Source organism: Rhinolophus sinicus, chromosome 14 (genome assembly GCF_057876585.1).
Source record: "Rhinolophus sinicus isolate RSI-liver-muscle chromosome 14, RSI-T2T, whole genome shotgun sequence".
Lineage (NCBI taxonomy): Eukaryota > Metazoa > Chordata > Mammalia > Chiroptera > Rhinolophidae > Rhinolophus > Rhinolophus sinicus.
In genome coordinates, this window is record NC_142514.1 from 70,477,336 (window position 1) to 70,498,068 (window position 20,733).

Consider the following 20,733-nt stretch of genomic DNA (forward strand, 5'->3'; position numbering starts at 1 on the left):
GACATGACAAATGCAAACTGCAAACTTTGGGTCCTAGGTTTTGAAAAAAGCTTTAAAGAACATTTTTGTATCAAACTGGAGAATTTGGACTGTGTATCAGATGATAATATTAAATTTGCTGGATATGATAATTAATGGTCTTGTGGCTGTATAGGAGAAGGTTGCTTGTTTTAAGGGGATACATCTGATATTGACAGGTGAAAATCATCATGTCTGCAACTTTCTAATGAGCCAGCAAACAATGTGTGTGGGGGGAGAGGGAAAGAGAAATGTGAAATATTAATTGGTGAATCTAGGTGAAGAGTGTACTGATTATTACATTCTTTTGAATTTATTGGGCAATTTAAAAAAAAAAGAATTGGGGAAAGAAGAAATACATAGGTTATGGTAAGTTCTTTAAAGAACAAGAGTTTTCTGGTAGAGAATATTGTAGAGTACAACTACTTTGGTAGAATTACTTAAAAGAATCAGCTATGCAAAGAATGGAGAAATGGGGAGGGCAATTTTGGCAGGAGGTACAATATGTATGAATGTCTTGGGTGGGAAAGATCTTTGTTTTTGAAGAATTGAAAGGAGGCCAGTATGGCTAGATCTTGAGACGCAAAGGTGTAATACTTCTATGGGAGGACAAAACTAACGTGATACTTTATTTGTAGCAGTTTCAGCCTAATAAATATCTTAATATTCTAGTTGGTGTTTGAACTATTTATAAAGTTCTTTTGTATTTGTGACAACGCTACACACACCCAATAAAGCGAATGGATGAATAAAAAAAGTGTTTTTATATTTATCTGTGTGAGACTGTTATATGCAGGCAGAGCTTTGAAAAAGTAGAGAGTTGTCCTTGAGCTTTTTATTGGGTCAAAATCAGGGGCAGCCAGCTATTTCTATCTCAGGAAACTCAACAACCAAGTTGAATCATCTCTAGAAATGCATTTCCTCACTGATAGACTTAAATTAGGCCTATAAAAGTCTTGTGACTAAATATACTAGGGACAAGAGGCTTGAATAGTGGCAATGAATGACTTGACTTCACCACTTGTTAAATCTGGGGTGTAATACAGTACTACTTGACTTTCTTTATAACTTTAAGGAAGTGATTTTACTTCTGAGCTACAGATTTATTTGTTAAAGGGAGTAGTAAGTAGTCTCTCCTTCCTATTTTATGGCATTGTTATTAGAAGAAAATGAGATGTGCGTGTTCTTAAGAAAGTTAAAGACTAGAGTAAGGTGAAGGTATTTTTCAAGCCCATATAAATCTACCTGCTCTACTACCCATGATCCAGTTCATACTTTTCTTTGAGGAATTAGAACTTAACTGTAGGGTAGTGTGGGGCTTGCAAGGATACTTCAGTTCTGTAATTTCTTCTTCTTTGGTCTTAGAACCAAATTCTGCAGGATTGTAATGAAAATTCTGAACTTTCCATTCAGTTCATTTTTGCCTGAATTGTTAGTTTCATTTATGTATTGTAATCAACCTTACCAGTTCTGGACTTGAACATGAATGTATATACTTAAAGTTAACTATGTTTTTTATGTATATTATTAGCCTTGTTGGTTTTGGTGTTTTAAATCTGTAGTTACCTGAGATCTATTGCATATGCAAAATAACTAATCATCTTACAACTAATAAGTCATCAGGGATCTCCAAACTGATATTGTTAGCTAGTATTAAAATGTTATTGTGGAGACATTCTGTTTTCCATTTGCTCAAATAGTTAAGATGACTGGATATTGTGATGAAAAGGCTTAACTAATTGTCATTTTAAAAAGTCTTATATAGTCTTGAAATGTCATGCTATCTAAATTTTTGGTATTTCTTTGCCATTCTGAAAATACTTGATCTGTTATATTTAACGGTATTATTTACAATTTTTTCAAAAGTTTTGATTTTTTATAGTTTATAAAAATGTTCTGTAAAACTGATATTTTATCCTAAATTTTCAGTTATTTAAACATGTTTTCTGTAATTTCATGGAAAGAGCCAAAGCCACACTCACTGAAATTACAGACACCTCTGTCATTGCTTGACCTGCTAGGTGGCTAAGCTATTTTTAATTCTAAAGGGCTCAGGCTGAACCTGAGGTGTGGGGGTGGCGAATTTGGTTCTGCTTTTAGTTTCATTCTTAAAGTTAAAGGTAAAATTAAGTACAATTTTAGAAGAGTTTTTGGCTTTTTAATTATACATTTAAATATATGAACAAATACATGTGCAGTAGAATATATGCATTCATAGGATAGTGATATTTGCTTGATAGATGGAGGATTTATTTACTGGTATGGTTATTGGTAAGTACAGGCTTTCACTAATTTATTCAGGAGATAATTATTAAGTACTTTGTACAGACACAAGAGTTAGAGATCTAGTGATGAGCAGAATATTTTCTTTTAATTGTAATTTGAAATGCAAATTCCATTTGTTTACATGGAGTTATTTAGGTAATACATTTCTAGAAAATTGTTTGATTCTGCTTTTAATATGTTTTACACAGAAGATTCAGAATTAATCATCAGTGTATGAAAGTAAGAGAGTAACTTTGTTAGAATATGAATATTTATGGTAGGTTGTTTTTTTCTCTAGTTTCAACAACTTTTCCATCCATGTAACCAGTAGCTTGTATTAATGCTCAAATTTTTCCTACGCCAAAACCTTCTTTGACCTTGAACTAAGCTTTTAGAGAGAGTGAGCTAATCTCAACCTGTTGGTCTTCTGTTCTAAACCCCAGGTGGTTGATCTGACATTGGAACCCAGTGGTCATAGGTGACTTTGGGATTGTTAACTTCAATAAGCAATTTTTATTACTCATTTTACCTAACTTATTAAGTATATCTGATATACTACTCTCTCCTTTGTCTTGTTTTTTTTTTTTTTTTAATTCTTCTTTCTGCGTTGTCTTTATCTTTCTGTACTGACTTGTTTCCTAAGAGGATTCTTTTGCTCATCATTCGAATAAGAATTTTCCAAAGATTCCCAGATTTGACTTGCACAAACCGTTAACTTTTTTTGGTGGGGTGGGGGCAATATGTTGACCTAGGCTTGCCACCTTTTTATTTTGAGAAGTAAGAATGTTGTTAAAAACTGCCACTTATCAAAGAAAAGATGTTTAAAATCTAAGAATGTACGAAGGATATGCTCTCAAAATATGGAATGGTCTGTTGATTAAATAAAACTCAATACATTGCCCTTGCTTTTCTTACTTTGTACTGGTCTGTGGACTCAATAACATTTGAGAATCACTGCCTTAAAAACAATAGTTTCTCAAACTGATTCGACGGGAGGGAGCGAGATGTTAATGTTAGGGAAAAATTAGAAAGTGTGTTTTAATCTACTAAAGTCTCAAAGGTAATCATTTTGTGAAAAAGCTCCCCTGCCCCCAGTTTACTTTAGGTATTAGAACCCTTTTTTCACATAGCAGCTATTAATATTTTGTAGAACTGTTATTTCAGAAGATATCCTTTGGGAAACACTGCTATGGATGTTGATGTTACCAAGGGTTTGTCTTTACTTTTTTGTTTTCTATCTTTTAAAAGTGAATTTTTAATATTTATCAAGGGCGAAATAGTTATAAAATTAAGAAAAAACTTTTAGCTAAAAGATGCAGTGTCTTAATCTGTTTCCTCCATCTCTCTTAGAGGCAACTACTTTTAACTCTTAGCTATTTTTTCTTTTATATTTCTGAATAAAACATTACTGTGTCTTGATTCATCAACTTGAGACTTTTTTTCTTATAATGTTAGGTGAGGAATTTCTCCCAGGAGGCTCTTCTCTCATTCTTTCAATATGCTTGTATAAAAATTTCAAACCCTGTTTCCCTTTGTCTGATTATATAAAAATTTACATGTGAACCATATAGAATATGATAATGGCAAAGTAATTGTGAAGGTTAAATGAATTAATACAATATGCAAAATACTTTGAACAGTGTCAAATATTTGTTAGCTTTTTTTTAACTGTTATTTCTAGTGTTACATTTCTTTCGTATACAATTAGGTTTAAAAACTGACTCATTAAAAAATAAAATTTGTTTAGTTTTCTTTGAGCCTTGACATCGTCACACCTTTCCCGTTTTGTAAAATGGCTTGCGTGGTAGTTTTTCACACTGTCAATTTGTCATCTGATTTATCAGTTACATTGGTTTGATTTTTGTTTTTGTTTTGTTTATTTTTAATAGGGATACTGTCCTGGAGCCCTTCTAGAATTCTTTTCCAATCTGGACTTGTTGCTGTCTTGATTTACTGCACAGCTGTTGTTTTGGAGGTTGTTTTCACAATTCCCTTTGCATTTCTGCTGTGTTGACGACTCCCGTGCATTCCATGTCTGCCTTTTATTTTGTTTGCTCCCTCTTTTTGGTATCTTCTAATCAGACCCAAAGGAAGTGTGCTGGGGTGATAAATCTTCATAGCCTTTATATGCCTGAACATGTACTTATTTTACCCTCAGTCTTGACTGATAATTTGGCTGGTTTTAAAGTTGGTTTTCACTCAACTTATTTTTCGCTCAGAATTTTAAATGGATAGTTCTGTCTTCTAACTTCTGATACTGCTGTAACAATGTCATTACTGTTCTCAGTGCTTTGTAAGTTGCCTTTTTCTTTCTTTATAACCGTATCTTTATCCTGATTTTGTTGGCACTGGTCTTTTTTATTCAATTTGCTGGACAGTTGGCCTTTACAAACTGACGACTTCTGTTCTTTAGTTCTGGGATGTTTTCTTCTACTTTTTAAAAAGATTTTCTCCTTTTTTCTGTTTACTCTTTATGTACTTTTACTAGTCACATGTTAGGTTTCTTAGATTGATGGTGTGCTTTTCTTACCTGTTTTTTATTTATCTTTGATTTGTGTTGTATTGATTTTTATTTTGGCTGTAATTTTATTTCTTAGTACTTATTCTCTTGTATAGTATCTTCATGGATGCAGTGTTTTCTCAGATTTCTGAGGGTATTACAGTTTTTTAAGAAGACCTTTTTAAGAGTAAGATAAACCACAGGCATGGGCTGCATAAAATAAATTTATAGGTTAATACATTATTATAAGATTAAAGCCTTTATAACCAACCCAGTCAAGAAATAGAGCATTGCCAGCCAATCCAGAAACCCAAATTTCAACCCTTCTGTCCCCCCAAAGGTAATCCTGACTTTTATGGTGATTACTTTTTTCCTTATAATCTTATACAGCTGTACTGTACATCTTAAAGATTATAGTTTAATTTTGCCAATTTTAAAACATGTTTTAAATCTTTTTCACTTATAGATTTCCACTTGCATCTTACCTCTTTTTTTGTGTGTGTATGCAGTTTTTTTGTGGAAGAAAGCAGGTCATTTGAATATGGTAGATTTCTTAGCCTGGGTTTTGCTGATTAGATCCCCATTGTGCAGTTGAACATTATTTCTCTGCATTTTCTATAAGTCGGTGGTTAGATCTACAGGCTTATCAGATTCAGCTTTGCTTTTTTGGCAAGGCTACTTCATAGGTATGGTGTGTTCTCCTCAAGAAACATAACAATGTCTGGTTGTTTCTCTTGTGCTGTTAGGAGCCACTGATGCTCAATGCGTAGATCCATTTATTCATTAGGTGTTGCAAAATGATGATTTTGAAAATTCATTTCTTTTTCATTTGTTGTCTTGAGTATATTTATATAAAGAAAACTTACTCAGTTTTCAGTAGGCACTTCACCTATTCCCCTCTCTGCGCCTTGTGTTTCCCTTGATTCAGTTCTTTAAAAGAGTAACTTTTAATGGAAATGTGCCTTGGCAGTCCAACTGTCCTTTTCTACAGATTTCTACATATTACTCCATTCTTTGTGCCCCACCTGACCTCTGCCTTTTGAGTTCGGCACCACCAGTGCTTCAGTCTTTGAGGGTTCTGTGGGACAAATGGATTTGTTTCTTACTGTTTTTCTGCGGGCCACTTAAGTTTAATCGCCTTCCTCATTTTACCCTTGTTTATTATTCTTTCATCTGTTTTTTATTTTCATATATTGTGATTTGCAGTTTTGCATGTACTGTAGAATGATTGAAGATCGTGCATGTTTAAATTTTTTTTGTCCTGGTTTTAGAGTGAGAAGGAGTACAGAAACCTTTGCTATTTTAACACAGTAAAATCTTCTTCATCCCATTTCTCTTCTCATTTCTGTCCAAGCTCCAAATACAATCAACATTTTCGTGGCCTCCAGACCTTTACTTTCAGACCTGATTTTCTTTCTGAGGTGTGCATCGTTTCAGTTGCTTCCCAGATTTCCTGATTAATCTTCCCCCAGATGTTTGCCAGTTTAGTCAGTGTTTTCAAAGGACAAATTTTGGGTGCTCTCTGTTATATATATATTTTCTTGCAATAATTTTATTTTTTTAATTTTTACTCTCCGTGGGCTTATTTTTCTTTTTTCCCTTCTTCAACATGAGATAGAACTTAATTAACTTACAGTCTTTCTTCTCCCATCCAGAATCTGTGCTCCACTTTTTACTAATTGAAAGCTTATTCCAACTTGTGAAATAAAAATGACAGCTACAACTTTCCTCAGTTGAATTCCTGTGTGACTCCATATCTACTAATGTACTTTTTTTAAATTGAGGTATAATTGACATATAACATTATATTCGTTTCAGATGTACAACATCAAGTTAATTCTTAATACCTGTTCATACTGTTTCAGTAAATATTTCTTAATGTAAGAGAAACGCCATGATTATTAAAAAAAAAAAACAACAACAAACTTGGGAAGTGTAAAGTCTGTGAATTCGGTTGCTCAAAGCCCTACTGCCCAGGGCTTTTTATCACTATAACTTCTTCATGGCCCTAATTCAGGTTTTTCTTTCTCTTTTTCATAGATTATCACAGACTTATTAGTCTCTGTTCTTTCTCTCTTTTGCATAACATTTATTTGCTTGTTTGTTTATTCATTCAGCCAGCATTGACAATCTATTATGTGCTAAGTAAGGAGGTATATAGCAGTGAACTAGACTGAGAGGCAGGGTCTCTACATTGAGCTTTTACACCTTGGGCCTTTTTCATTTGTCCAGTGTTATTCTTGCCATTTTCTCTCTGTTGTCGTTTGAGCTGTAACTCCATATGCTGAAATTTTGTTCTTAGAAAAGTGTGTGTTGGCTTGGGATTTTTGTGCCTTTGCATATGTTCCCTCAGCTTATTAAGCTGTCTCTAAAGTTAGTCTGGGAAACCACTGCTCATCCTTCAGGTTAAAAACTGAGCGTTCATGAAGTCTTGACTGACCCTGCCTCTTGCTCCGGAATAGGTTAGAAATTATTTTCTTTTTGTATATACTTATTATAGGAATTTTCTAACATAGTTTTTGTTTGTCAGCAGCATGGGTATTTATTTCCCCACTTAGGCTGTAGTTCCTTGGTGTTATGTATTTATCCATCGGTATTTATTTCTCTTAACACCCAGCATAGCACCTGGCACATAGCAGACATTCAATAAATACTTGTCGGATGGTGATAGCCATAGTTTAAATAAAATCATCATGTTTTTCTTAACTTTCGTTGGACCCTTATTCAAAATGGCTCAGATAATGGACTTTTTGTTTGGCTAAAATGTTCTGGTTAATTAAAATTATATTTATTTTGAGATACCAGTTTTTCAACTGTAAGCAGTTAACAGCTTGGGAGACAAAATTTTATACTTTAGTTTTTATAGTAAGGCTGCAGTTTTGCATATAAACCATTATAAATGGAAATTAGGATTCCAAGTCAGCCAGTCTGTAATTTGTAATATACCTTATTTGCAGTGTTCCTAATACTTATCACCCCTATAATGGTTTCAAAATTTAACCTTGTGCTCTAATGAATGCATTTCTTCTCAGTGTTGCCCAGATTTGGGACTAAGGTGTCTGCTGATTCTGAGCCACTAATAGTCACCCTGACTAGGGGTCCCAGCAAGGTGAGAGAATAACACCTACAGAGGGTAAGAGTGACACACTCTTGAACTGCTATACACCTATCCGTACCCAGTTGTCTGGCCCCTCAGGTAAAGAATGTGGCGGGGCTTTATACATTGATAAGTTCACAAAGAAAGACCTTCATAGTGGCATTTGGAGGTCTACAGCCCAAGTGTTGCCTTCCCACCTAAGCACCTGAAGGCAGAGCTCACCACTCTCCAAGTCCTGCCTCACATACAAAGCGGCCCCATGCAAATTCTTATAACCTCAATTTCAGGTATACGTGGATAGCTAAGGAACACTACACAGTTGAGGAAAGCCTGGTACATGAAGCAAGAGCCCAAGATAAACAGGAGAAATGATCCCTAAAGAAATAGATAATGGAAAAGGTTTACTGAGAGCTGAACTAACTAGTATGATTGCAAGAAAACTTTCCGTCTAGACACATCCTTATGAAATTTGAAGACATCAAGGATAAAGAAGGATAAAGAAAGATCCTAAAAACTTCCTGATGGGAAAAAATGCAGTAACCTACCAAGGAGGAAAAATCAGTGGCATCAGCTTTTTCAACATCAGTGCCAAGTGCTGAATGTAGTATAGGGATATCATCAAACTTCTGAGGGAAAATTATTTTTAATATAAAACTCTATATCTAGGAAACTAGCAGTCAGCTGTGAGGGTAGGATTGAAATAGTTTTACATACATAAAGGCTCAGAATATTTACGTGCACACTTCCTTTCATTGCATGCCACTGTTCCCACAAAAGAATATGATCCAGAGTACAGAGGGGGAAGGGCAACTTGGAAGATGACAGGCACGGAGGGTAATCAGTCCAGACTGGTACAGGAACATGAAGAGCGCTAGAAGCAAGTGTTACCTGTGGAAAAAAGAAAGGTTTGAAATTCTCCTTGACTGACTGAAACAAGGAGGCAATAAAGGGATACATTAAGTCTGGGAAAAATAAAAAGTGAATAAGACAAGATGTTAAATAAGATTTTGCCATTAATCATTTTGCAGTGATTAATATTTACAGTTAGAGGATGGGAGTTGGCAATTAATATTTTTTATAATGTTAGATCTGAAATTGATCAGTTAAAGAAAAATAGAGAAATGTAAGCACATTATTTAGAAATATGGCAGTAACTCCCAGAAGAAACAGCTGAAAGTGTTAAAACATCAGCCTCTGGAGATGTCAGAAGGGATGGGTGGGGAATTATTCCATTTCATTTTAATCTTCTCTATACTACTTGATTTAATAAAAGTATGCGTTATATTTTTATTATTTCTAAAACTAACAGTTACAGGAGAGCCAGCCATTAAGCTGCCTGCTTTATGCTTTCTACCCTCTAGGTCTGACCCCGGTTCCCTTTGATGCTCTACTTTCAAGGAAACCTCAACCAGAAAGAAGGCAGCCAGTCTCAGGCTTCGTTGTACTATACCTGCCTCAAGAGACAAAAGAGAATTTCTTCCTTGTAGCTTTAATGCAGGGCCAAGCTTCAGTAGATCGCCTCTGCTTCCCTTGTAGCTGGGCCTTACTTTGCCCCTGGTTGGCCTCATGAATTTGATCATGTTAAAGGTCCCACCAAAAGTGCCACTGTTGTTGGGTTATGTTATATCCTTCACGTGTGATTTCCCCCACACGTGCTACTTTTCCCAGGAAAGGGAAGAATTTGTGGAAAAGAGCCTGGGAAAGATGGCAGCTTTTGCTTTTTAAGAAATGAGATCGGTCAGGACCTGAGATGCTTGGTTTAGGATAGCAGCAGAATAGGTGGTTTTCTTCCCTTTCTCTCAGCACTGCTGGTCTTGTCTTGCTGTTGCATAGTCTTTTGACTTTGCGGATTGGGTGTGAGTCAGAGGACGGGGATTGCTCCAGTGGGAGGTGGCATTGCGTAGGAGAGTGGGTTTTCCTTCCTTTACTCCCTTTGTAGCCAAATGGTATTTTGTAGGCTCAACAGTAGTGGCGGGGGTACAGAGACGTGGTTGTGGTGGCTCTCTTATGGCTGATGGGGGATATCAGAGAAGTTGAGGGAAATTCTCAACAGCACAGGAGAGGGATGAAAATGCCTTCTGGGAGGAGGGTTCTTTGTTGGGGAATTAAATTAACTGCTGATAATTTATTGACTGTTGTGTTCCTTCTACATTCTGGGCGCTGTGCTAGGTACTGGGAAAGTAATGGTAAACAAAATGTGAGAGTCTTCTCCCCTTCTCCCCCATTATCTAAAGACAAGTAGGTAACTGGAACACAGTGGGAGAAGTGTAATTACGGGAGAACTACAGCAAACCAAGAGAGCATATAACCTAAACTTGGTGGATGGACCTGAATCAGGAAAGGAGACTTAAGAAGGAAAGTCTAGCTGAGTATTTCTTACCATATTCTTGGGCTCTGAAGATAGGGACCTTGATTGTCTTGAAGGAAGTATAATTAACCTGAAAGTGGGTCAAATTTCTTGATATTTCTTCTACCACTCACTGAGAAAGTATACTAAGTCTGTCAGAGTCTTAACCCATATTCTTTAATATTAGCCTGGTAGTAGTCCTCGGATTATCTCAGACACATGAAATAAACTGCTCATGGTCTCACCAGGAATATTCAGGTAGTTTCCTTGTTAGCTGGGGCAATAAATTGGGGACTGTGGGGAAGAAAAAAGCCACACTATTTGAATCAAGCATCCAGTTCCCAAGTTCTTGAGTCAGGGTTTTATTTCTTGTGGGAGTCGTAAACCAAGAAGGAAGAAGTGGCGTGAACCCACTTAGTTTCAAGGGAGGAAACTTCTTGATCCAGACAGTCTCTTTCAAGGTGGATATCAGTAGCAGAGATGAAACAATACTTCTCTAATAATAATGGCTTTATTGATAGAAATAGTCTGTATACGTGTGTTGTCAAATAGGAAAAGCAAATAGCAAGTAGGGACAATAGTAGTAGTGACTATCCTGGAAATATAACGTTCTGTTCTGCTGCTCCTGCTGCTCTGTCACCTGTATTGTGTGCTAGGAGGAGTGCATGTACTGAGTCAGATCGTAGTAACACTGGAAAAGTGTACATCATCCCGAGTCTGTGACCAGGGTATGTCGTTTTCCTGCTTTTATTTTACAATCATCTTAATATACCCACTTGAGCATATTTAATATACGTCCTGCATATGTGTGTGTCCTTGATAATATATGGTGTTATATATGCATGTTTTCAGTTTGCATAATTGATTATTGTGTTGTAAATTTTTTTCTGCTGTTTTCATTGATACATTTATAAAATCTTTCCATTTTGAATGTATGCTCCACTTTAAAGGTCACAACAATATACTACATTGTATAGTTAGATTTCAGGTTTTACATTTTACTCTTATGTCTTTAATCCATCTGGAGTTCATTTGTGTGTGTGTGTGTGTGTGTGTGTGTGTGTGTGTGTGTGTGTTTTGTGAATTAGGGATACAGTTTCTTCTCCATTTAAGGTGAGCCAGTTTTCCGAACACCATTTAATAAATAATACATTCTTTCTGTACAGATTTGTGGTATCACTTTCATCATTTTTCAGCTTCCCATAAATGAATATGTTTTGGAGATACCTATTCTGTTACATTGGCTTTATTGTCTATTCCTTTTTTTCTGCAACAGTTTTTCTCTGGAATATGTCACAGTGTGTGGTAGGGTAAGTCTTCTCTTTGTTCTTCCTTTTAAAAGTTGACTTAGCTATTCTATGGACTTGCAGTTTTTCTTACTAATTTTATAAAATATTTGACCTAAAAAAATCCTGCTGTAGTTAATTGGAATTGTATTGATCTTATATGCTAAAGATGATCTGCCAAATGCATTGAAATGTAACTTGCATCAACTCCATTGGGAGAAGTGAGACTATTTAGATGTTCTTAACATCCTATAAAATGCAAAGGTATGGACTGGAGGTTCAATGGGTGTTGGGAAGAGCAGGGAGCATCTTATATAACCCAACAGCAGAGGTAGGGAATACATCTATGAAAAAAGCTGCTTCTCTAATAATAGATAGATAGAAGTGTGTGTGTGTGTGTGTGTGTGTGTGTGTGTGTGTGTGTGTGGTGTCAAATAGCAATAAGGTAATACTCCCTTTTTTTGAAGGTGTGGGCCATCAAGTACTACTCTGATGGTGTCAGTGTTAATTGGTACCTTTTGGGGATTAATTTGACAATATCACATTAAAATATATACATAAGATGGTTTGGGGGAGATGGAGTCTTTAATTGAAACAGTATTGGCCATAAGATGATAATTGAAACTGGATGGTGAATACCTGATGGTTCATTATGTTTGTTTTGTCTACTTATGTATGTGTTTGTAATTTTTAACAATAAAAAGGGAAAATGTACATATTCTTTGATACAGTAGTTACTGGTATTTTTTATGAATTTATCCTATATAGTAATTGTAACATTTAAAAATGAAATATAAAAGGATGAAACTGTATTATTGCTTGTAATAGTAAAACATTGGAAATGTCCTAAATGTTCTTTAGTTGGGTAATAGTTGGAAAGTAGCATAGCAGTTGATGATAAGAATATTTTATATACTTCTAGTTTATACTTACACAGATGGATATTACATTGTCAAAGACATGTTATATGAGAAAAGTTGTAGAATAGTATATAATCTATATTTTGTTAAAACATTTGTATGAATTATATCAATATGTGTAGTATATACATAAGAAAAATCAGAAGATTTACAGTTTTATTTTGTGGGAGGAGGTAGCATGGGGAATCTTCACCTTTGACTTTCTATATTATTTATTTATTTTACCATCTGCATGTTTACTTTTGCAATCAGAAAGGAAATAAACTCTAAAATTAGTAAAATTAATTTGGCTTCTAATAAAGGTCACATTCTAGAGAAGAGGGAATTAATCAGTGACATTAATGGGGGAACACAACCTTACAAGGGAGATGTACCACGTTTATCCTGCTTATGTTTTGAGTTGTGGTATTGCGGGCCGTTTACCCTTTTCTTTTTTGCTTTGTTTTCTGTAAAATTTCTTTGGACAGAGAAATTTTAAAAGAGGATAATACTTCCACAAATATCTGTTTATTAATGCAGTTTTATATTTGATTTTTGTTCTTCATGTTTATATGGATAAAGAATTGGCATATATAATTAGAATCTATTGTTTACTCAGAGCAAAACTGAAATTATTTGTGCAGTTATTTTTAGAAGAAATTTAACTCGTTAAGCATAGATTTTTCTTGAATTAAACTTGAACTTTATAAATTTCATATAACCTTTCTGCCTTTTATATACCATGCTATATGCAGAATATTGAGGGTACATCTGTGCATAAACCTAAGACACATTTCCTGTTTTTGGTGGCGTGTTGGGTTGGGGAAGGGTGGTATGTGTCGCAATGGGCAGAAGACTGTAGGAGTAGAGACAGTTAAGTGTGTGTAACTTTGCCCTGGAAGTTTGGCTGTGAATGGGAGGAAAGAAATAGGAACACAAGGAATCAAGGGAATTTTAGTTGTTCTCTTTTCCCTACAAATTCTTGAAAAATTTTAAGCACAGTTGAAAGATACCAGTAGAAAGATTTATGGAAGGCTGGCTCTGGTCTATAATTGTATAAACTTCGTCAAGTTATTTAATCTGTTGTTGCCTTACAGTTACAGTTTTTTTAATATTTAAAAAGGGATCTGTGAAGTGATCATCTATAAAAATGTCTGTATTGCTTTGTTCTGAGTTAAATTATCTTTGTTCCCCTGCTACAGTAAATGGCTCTTAATAGGGGCTTAAAAATGATTTGTGAAGGAGTAAATATGCAGAATGCTCGTGTAGTAGAGTTGAGCATGTAGTACGGATTCAGTAACTGTCCCCAGTGGTTGGGCTGTAAATAGAGGGAAAACATAAGGAGTTGGTGGTGGGAGGGGGCGTAAGGCGTGGAGGGTAACTATTAATAGATTGTCTATCATTGAAACACAACATACAACAAGTATTAGGAGAAACAGGGCAAAAACTCTAGGAGATGGTAAGGTAAGAAAATGTTTGAGATCTTATAATGTAAGGACATGTTGCACAATGGGAGTAATACAGTGGAGAGTAACATGGAGACAGACCTTGCCATCATGAAAAAAGAGAATTTATTGAAGCAATAGTAGAGCATATGAGACTGTCTGGGAATGTTTGCAATTTTGATTTTTGTACATCTTCATTCTAGAATTGGAACAGTCTAGGTCCTGTTAGTCACCCTGATATTCTATTGAGGTCATTTCTCACCCATAATTATGTTGCTCAGGCTTTGGTTAGTTTCTTCAACTTAAGGGAAAGAAAAATCCCTCAAGTGACCACTGGATTTATAGCTTTTAGAAAGTTGCTTGCTGATAATCATTTTTGTACCATGATTTTGAAGGCATTAAATTGTTTCCGTGTCTGGAGAAAGAAGGTTCTCAGCCTGGTATTGAGCATTTCTGCTGATAAAATTCATTATAGTGATTCATCCTCCATTTTTACTTATCTCTAGCAGTCATCAGACTTTTAAACCTTTTAGCCCCTCTAATAGTAGTAAAGTTGCCTTTTCTTCACAGCTGACTATGGCAATAATATATGGCAATGTATGTTCCTTTATTTAGATCATTGGTTCTCAAATTCTTTCAGGGTGTCTGCAAGGTGAAAACCATTTTCATGATAATACTGTTACTTGCCTTTACCACTGTGTTGGCATTTGTACAGATGTTGTAAAAACAATGTTTGGTCAAACTGCTTTGTGCCTTAGCATGAAACGAGGCAGTGGCATCAAACTGTAACTAGTATTCTTTGTTGTTGAGCACTTACAGTAAAAACACACGTATGCATACACACATGCACACACACAGAAATCTTACTTCACTTGAGAACATTCTTGACGAAACAGTAAACATTATTTTCACTATAACTTAACCTCGAGTTTAGGTTTTTTTTAATATGTGTGATGAAATGAGAAGTATACATAACGTATGTATTGTTTGTATTGTAAAGTAAAGTATATATTATGTCATTGTTTGAGTTGCTAGCTGAACTGGCAGCTTTTATATGGAACACTATTTTTACTTGAAACAATGATTAACTTGGATCTATGGCAGATATTTTTTGAAGTGACACACTCACTTCACTTATATTTACTTTCTTATTTACCATTTTTGGTTTTCTTTATTTGTTCCTATGGGTTGGAGTTAACCATCTGGTGTCATTTTAATACAATTTATTTCCCACTACCTCTTTTGTACTGATATTGTCAAATATATTACATTTCTATGTGTTAATAGGGCTACCAATACAATTACATACATATTGTTTTATATACTTACATTAGAGGAAATAAGCATATATACTGTATTTTATAATTAATTACCTTTATCAGTGTTCTTTGTTTTCTTGTGTGTGTGTATGTGTGTGTGTGTGTGTGTGTGTGTGTGTGTGTTTGAATTTTCACCTTGGTTTACTTGCTTTTAATCTTAAGAACTTCATTTAGTACTTCTTGTAAGGTCTTCTGCTAGCAACAAATTCTCTTAGTTTTTGTTTATCTGGGAGTATCTTTATTTCACCTTCATTTTTGAAACAGTTTTACTGGATATAAGTTTCTTGGTTGACAGTTTTCTTTCAGCGTTTTGAATTATATCATCTCACTGCCTTCTGGCCTTCATTGTTTCCGATGAGAAGTTGATGTTACAGGATTTCCTTGTACGTGATGAATAATTTTCTTGCTGCTTTCAAGATTTTTGTCTTTTTTTTTTTTTTTTTAGCATTTTTAGTATTGTGTGTCTGGGTATAGATATCTTTGAAGTTTCCTAGTTGGAGTTTGTTGATCTTCAATGTATAGATTAATGTTTTTTAGTAAATTTTGGAAATTTGGGGAGATACCAGATACCATTAAAATGTTTATTTTTCAAACTGAGACTGTATCCTTTAAACACTAACTCCTATGCTGCCCTCCTTTCAGCCGCTGGCAACCATCATTCTACTCTCTGTGTCTCTGAGTTTGACTACTCTAGTTTCATCATATAAGTGGAATCATACAATATTTGTCCTTTTTATCCAGCTTATTTATGTCTTCACATTTCATCCATGTTGTACCTTATAACATAATTTTCCAGAATTTGTATATTCTTAGGTATTGAAATAGGTATTCCCAGTTTGTAGGTATTGAAGCATTTTTTTCCTTTCCCACTTGTTTTATTTTTGCTTAACTTTTATGCTATTTTTGAATCATTGTTTGTCTAGTTTTACATATTTTTGTTTAATTAGTAAAAAAAATAATTAAATTGAGAAAGCAAAACAAAACAAACACTGCTTTGTTATCTTTAAGAAAGTTGATGGTATTCTATGCTGTTTATGGAATAACTAATATGTAAGTTATAATATTTTTAGAATGTGTAATTTTGGGGTCATTTGTTTAAAAAAGTAAAATGATCTTATATTTCTCATTTGAATATGATTTTGTGAAATTAGTGTTTCTCAATTTTAATTTTAAACTCCCTCAAGTGCATATTTAAGAGACTGTGATACATTACCATCAATAAACAAGTCTTAATTCAGTAGTGATTCCCTGTAGGGAGGTCATGACTACCCTTCCCATGAGTTGAATATACCCAATTACCCCAAAGTCACTGGTTAGTTTTAACTATATGTGGTATAATCATTTTTATTCTTTATCAAGTGCTTATGAAATTGTGCCATGCAACTTCTTTTAGTTACATAAATTTCTTTTATGGGTAGTTAGCTAAACCCAGGTATGAGATTCAAGGCATTCTTTGCTTTTGACCATGGACTGCTTACTTCAACTTACCGTTGCCCTTAATAAGTTAACTTGGAGTGGTTGCTGAATCCTGGCCTCTCCTAAGATAGTCACTGATTGAATATTGAGAACTGCTCTCATTTTGTTTTCGAACTTCTTTGTTTCTGCAGAGTATTTGTGATTTTGAGTTATTTGTCCTATTTTCCCTCAATTTAAGGTTTTTAATAAAGCAACAATTTTAATTAACATGAAATATATCATTGGTATAAAATAAGCTCTTACAAGTATGTTAATCTTGTATATGTTTTATCTTTTATTTCCTAACCAGAGACTCTACAGGGGCAGGTAATTCACTGGTCCACAAGCGGTCTCCTTTACGTCGAAACCAAAAGACCCCAACATCCTTGACCAAGCTGTCTTTACAGGATGGACATAAAGTCAAAAAACCAGCATGTAAATTTGAAGAGGGTCAGGATGTCCTAGCTAGATGGTCAGATGGCTTGTTTTATCTTGGAACTATCAAAAAGGCAAGTTACCTTAATGTCTTTTGCTGTTTTTGCAGTAAACTTTTCATCTTGAATTTAAATTTAGCTTCATGTTTTTCATTTAAAAGAAATCACAAGTATTCCTCTGTATTTCAGATAAACATATTGAAACAGAGCTGCTTCATCATCTTTGAAGACAGTTCTAAATCCTGGGTTCTCTGGAAGGACATTCAAACAGGCAGGTGCTACTATTTCTCTTGAACATGATTTATACTAAAATTTGATTTTTTTTTTTTTTTAGAATGTCATTTTTGAGTGTTTTCTGTTCAGCAGGGTATTAAGATAACTCAGAATCACTTTTGAGGAGAGGCTGAAAAATCAGTGTTCCCTTCATAGTCTTCAGGGAGTTATGATCTATATTAAAGATCATAAAAGAACAAGAATCACTCTGTTAGGGTAGAGGTAGACCAGAAGACAGATGCGTCACTGAAGCACTCCTATAAACTAAACTATTGTTAGGACCTTCTAGGAATTGAGAAGAAAATTTTTAGTCACTAATATGAGTAACACTTTGGGCTTCATCTTAACTATTACTTATATTAGTACAGAGTAATGTAGAGAGTAGGTTTTGAAAACATAATATTTGTCAGATGTTTTGGAGAATTAGGACATATTAAACAGGCTTAGAGGACTAGAAATATTCGTTAATATGAATGGTTTGAAATTACTATTTAATTTTTTTTATGTTCATGTGGGAAAATGAGGCTGTATTGGTGTGCAGATATGCTTTGGTTTGGTTGTAGGTATGTTTCTGTAACGCTTTTCATTTTTACAAGCTATAATTGCTGTAAGCCCTTTGAATATGCTAAATAAAAATGTTTTTCCAGGTATCTCTTTCATGGAAATCGCTTTATTTATTAAAGGTATAAATACTGAAAATCTTGAATATTTTAACTGCACACTAAAGCACCACTTTTGGTTTTTCTTTTACTGGGTTAATAGACCTGTACTAAGACTGGTGTTATATTTCCTCTTGTGGAAAGGAGATTTAAACTCTCTTTCCCTAAAGGATGGATATCTTTCTAAAGTATTTAACAATTGGATTTTATATTTGAATTCCAAGTGTAACTTTATGATAGGTTCCTGCTGTGTTGTATGTTTTGAATCTGAAATTGATGGGTCAGTGAGAAAAGGGATAGGATATCTTCGACAGTAGTGAGATCGAGCTGGTCTTATTACACTGCATACACAATTATCCCTTTGCATGTCTGTAAACATGAGTTTCTCTGTGGTGGGACTGAAACATGTTAATGCTACTTCTGTTCCCCTTCTATTAGCTATGTGTTCCTTTCAACCTTTGTACCTTTTCAGGGTTCCTGTGGGTTAAATATAGGTCTCTCTGTCTTTTGTCTCCTCCTTTCCCCTGTCCCTCCCTACCTCCCTTCCAGAAAGAAGGGAGAAAACTAACGGTGCATACAGTTAGAAAGTTGTCATGAAAGTGAGGGTCCTGTCCAACTGGTGCCTCACTCTGTTTATCAGTTTAGAGGTACCAGTGGTTCTTTTCTCACTGGCTGCTTTTACCATCCTTAGAATTACAAAGGATTGCTCTTTGGCCATTTAACTCTTTGTAACATCCAGAAAGTAGCACACATGTAACTTGGATCTTGCTATAGAAGGAGCACGTGAACCTGAAAACTGCATTATGAAGGCTTTACTGTGGAAAGTAGCTTTAGTAGTTTTCTTCCTGTAAGAAACTTGCTAATAATAGATATTATCAAAATAACTTAGTAAGTTAGAATAATTTCACTCATCTAATAAGGATTCCTTTGAAAAGTTTACATAAATAAAGAAAAATGTATTGTTGTGTTAGTAATCAAAGAAATGTGCACGGCAGGGAGATAATATGATAAAACCATTACATGAATTTAAAAGGATTTTTAATCTTAACACCTAATACTAGTTATGGTTTCTGTGGACATGATACACTGCTGATGGCAGTATAAATTTATGTTTTGGATATTACTTTGACAGCTGCATTAAATGCGTAAAAACGTTTTATACTCTTTATACAGCAGACTCACTTCTAGCAGTGATTCAAAAGAAGTAATTCAAATGTAGAAAAGCGAGATGAAAAAAATTTGCTGTAGCTTTATTATAACAACAACAAAAATTTTGATATATCAAAGCTGAAATGGCTAGAACTTTATAATCAATTGGATTTAGAGTAAGGAAAATGATAGAATGCCACTGAGCTACACAGGAAATTCCTGTCAAGTTTATGTACTTGGATTTCACAAGTAAAGACATTCCTTAGGGTTGTTTCCTGAGGTGAACACCGTTTGTTGGATCAGCACCCACTTTTCTGAGGAGCTGCCTTCCCCCACACCAGCCCACATGGTTGCAGTGAGTCAGAGCAGGCACGTACCCCAGTCTGAGGCTGTCAGTCCTTCTCCTGGGAAGTGCAGGTTTGGACTGAGAGATCCCAGGTTTAGTCTGGTTGCTTTCCTGACTGGAGCTGTACATTTAGAAGCTATGGGAGGCCATGTCCAGCCAACTGTGCAAGGAAGTAAACAAAGCCTGGGAAAAGAAGAGGCTGGAGAGGAAAAGAAACCAAAACAAACAAGCAAAAATGCAAAAAATGAACAAACTGAAAAATTTGATAACCTATGTGTAAGAATAGAGGCGTAATAAAGTAAGTTTGGTTCTTTCCACTGGATGGAATATTATATAGTTACTAGAAGTTATAATTTTGGAAAGTGTGGTGTGAAAAATGCTTTTGATAGAAGATATATAGTATTAATGAAAGGAAGCATCTCACGGTGGAGAGAATATGGATTCAGTCATATCTAGGTTTTAATCCTATAGTCTTGATACTTTTTGACGAGGGTCCTTGGGTTGGTTACTTTATCTTTCTGAACCTCATTTCCTCTTTTTAAATAGGATATTTATCTAATAAGCTGTAGGATTAAACAAAATAATGTATGTCAGGAGCCTAACAATGCTTGGTCCATAGCACAAAATTGTAAATTTTTATTGTTACTATGTGAATAAAGCCTATGTATGAGTATTTTAACTGCATATCAAAATTGATGACAAGAGTGATAAAATAATTGTGTTAGAGTGATAAAATCATATTCCAAATTTTGTATAATAAAATTATTTTAAGAATAAAAATGTTTTAGAACAAAAATGTTTAAGGAAGAAATAATTTACCATGTTTAATGAAGAATAATTTATTCAGGTAAAAAATATAACTCGTAACTGTGGAACCCCCAACTCTTGTTGCAGTGGGATTTTGTTAGGGTACATTGTTGGGCATATTTCCAGATTTCAGAAGCTAGAGAGAGTAAATAATTGGTGTTCAGCCTGTTTCATAAATTAGTAAATAAAAAGAAATGTTCCAAATCCAGAGAGAAAGAGGTCATTGATATATCTTTCTTGCCCTTTTTCTTTAGTCTCATGATGTTAGGCAGTGTAGGGTGAGTGAACATGTACATGGGTGCATTTGTGTTCTGGAGAGTAGTTCTGATGTTCACAAAACATCCCCTCCCCTCTCTTCCTCCCCCAGGAGAGTGGGAAAATCAGCAGTGAATGAGAAGCCATCCTGCCTGAGAGGAGTTTAAATTATGCCCTTG

General features: G+C 34.8%; 1 protein-coding gene across 4 annotated transcripts in view; it reads left to right on the forward strand.

Annotated features, from left to right (window-relative positions):
• Positions 1-20,733, forward strand: part of MTF2 (metal response element binding transcription factor 2) — a 58,360-nt gene that overhangs the window by 15,554 nt on the left and 22,073 nt on the right. Inside the window, exons 2-4 of one of the 4 annotated variants that reach the window (XM_088791337.1) lie at positions 11,504-11,537; positions 16,942-17,140; positions 17,255-17,336. In XM_088791337.1, the coding sequence (XP_088647463.1) occupies positions 11,518-11,537; positions 16,942-17,140; positions 17,255-17,336 (301 nt within the window). In that variant the 5' untranslated portion in view covers positions 11,504-11,517. Of the gene's footprint in view, positions 1-11,503; positions 11,538-16,941; positions 17,141-17,254; positions 17,341-20,733 lie in introns of all 4 variants that reach the window. The other 3 variants (XM_074335147.2, XM_019752792.3, XM_019752783.3) reach the window with 3 other exon arrangements.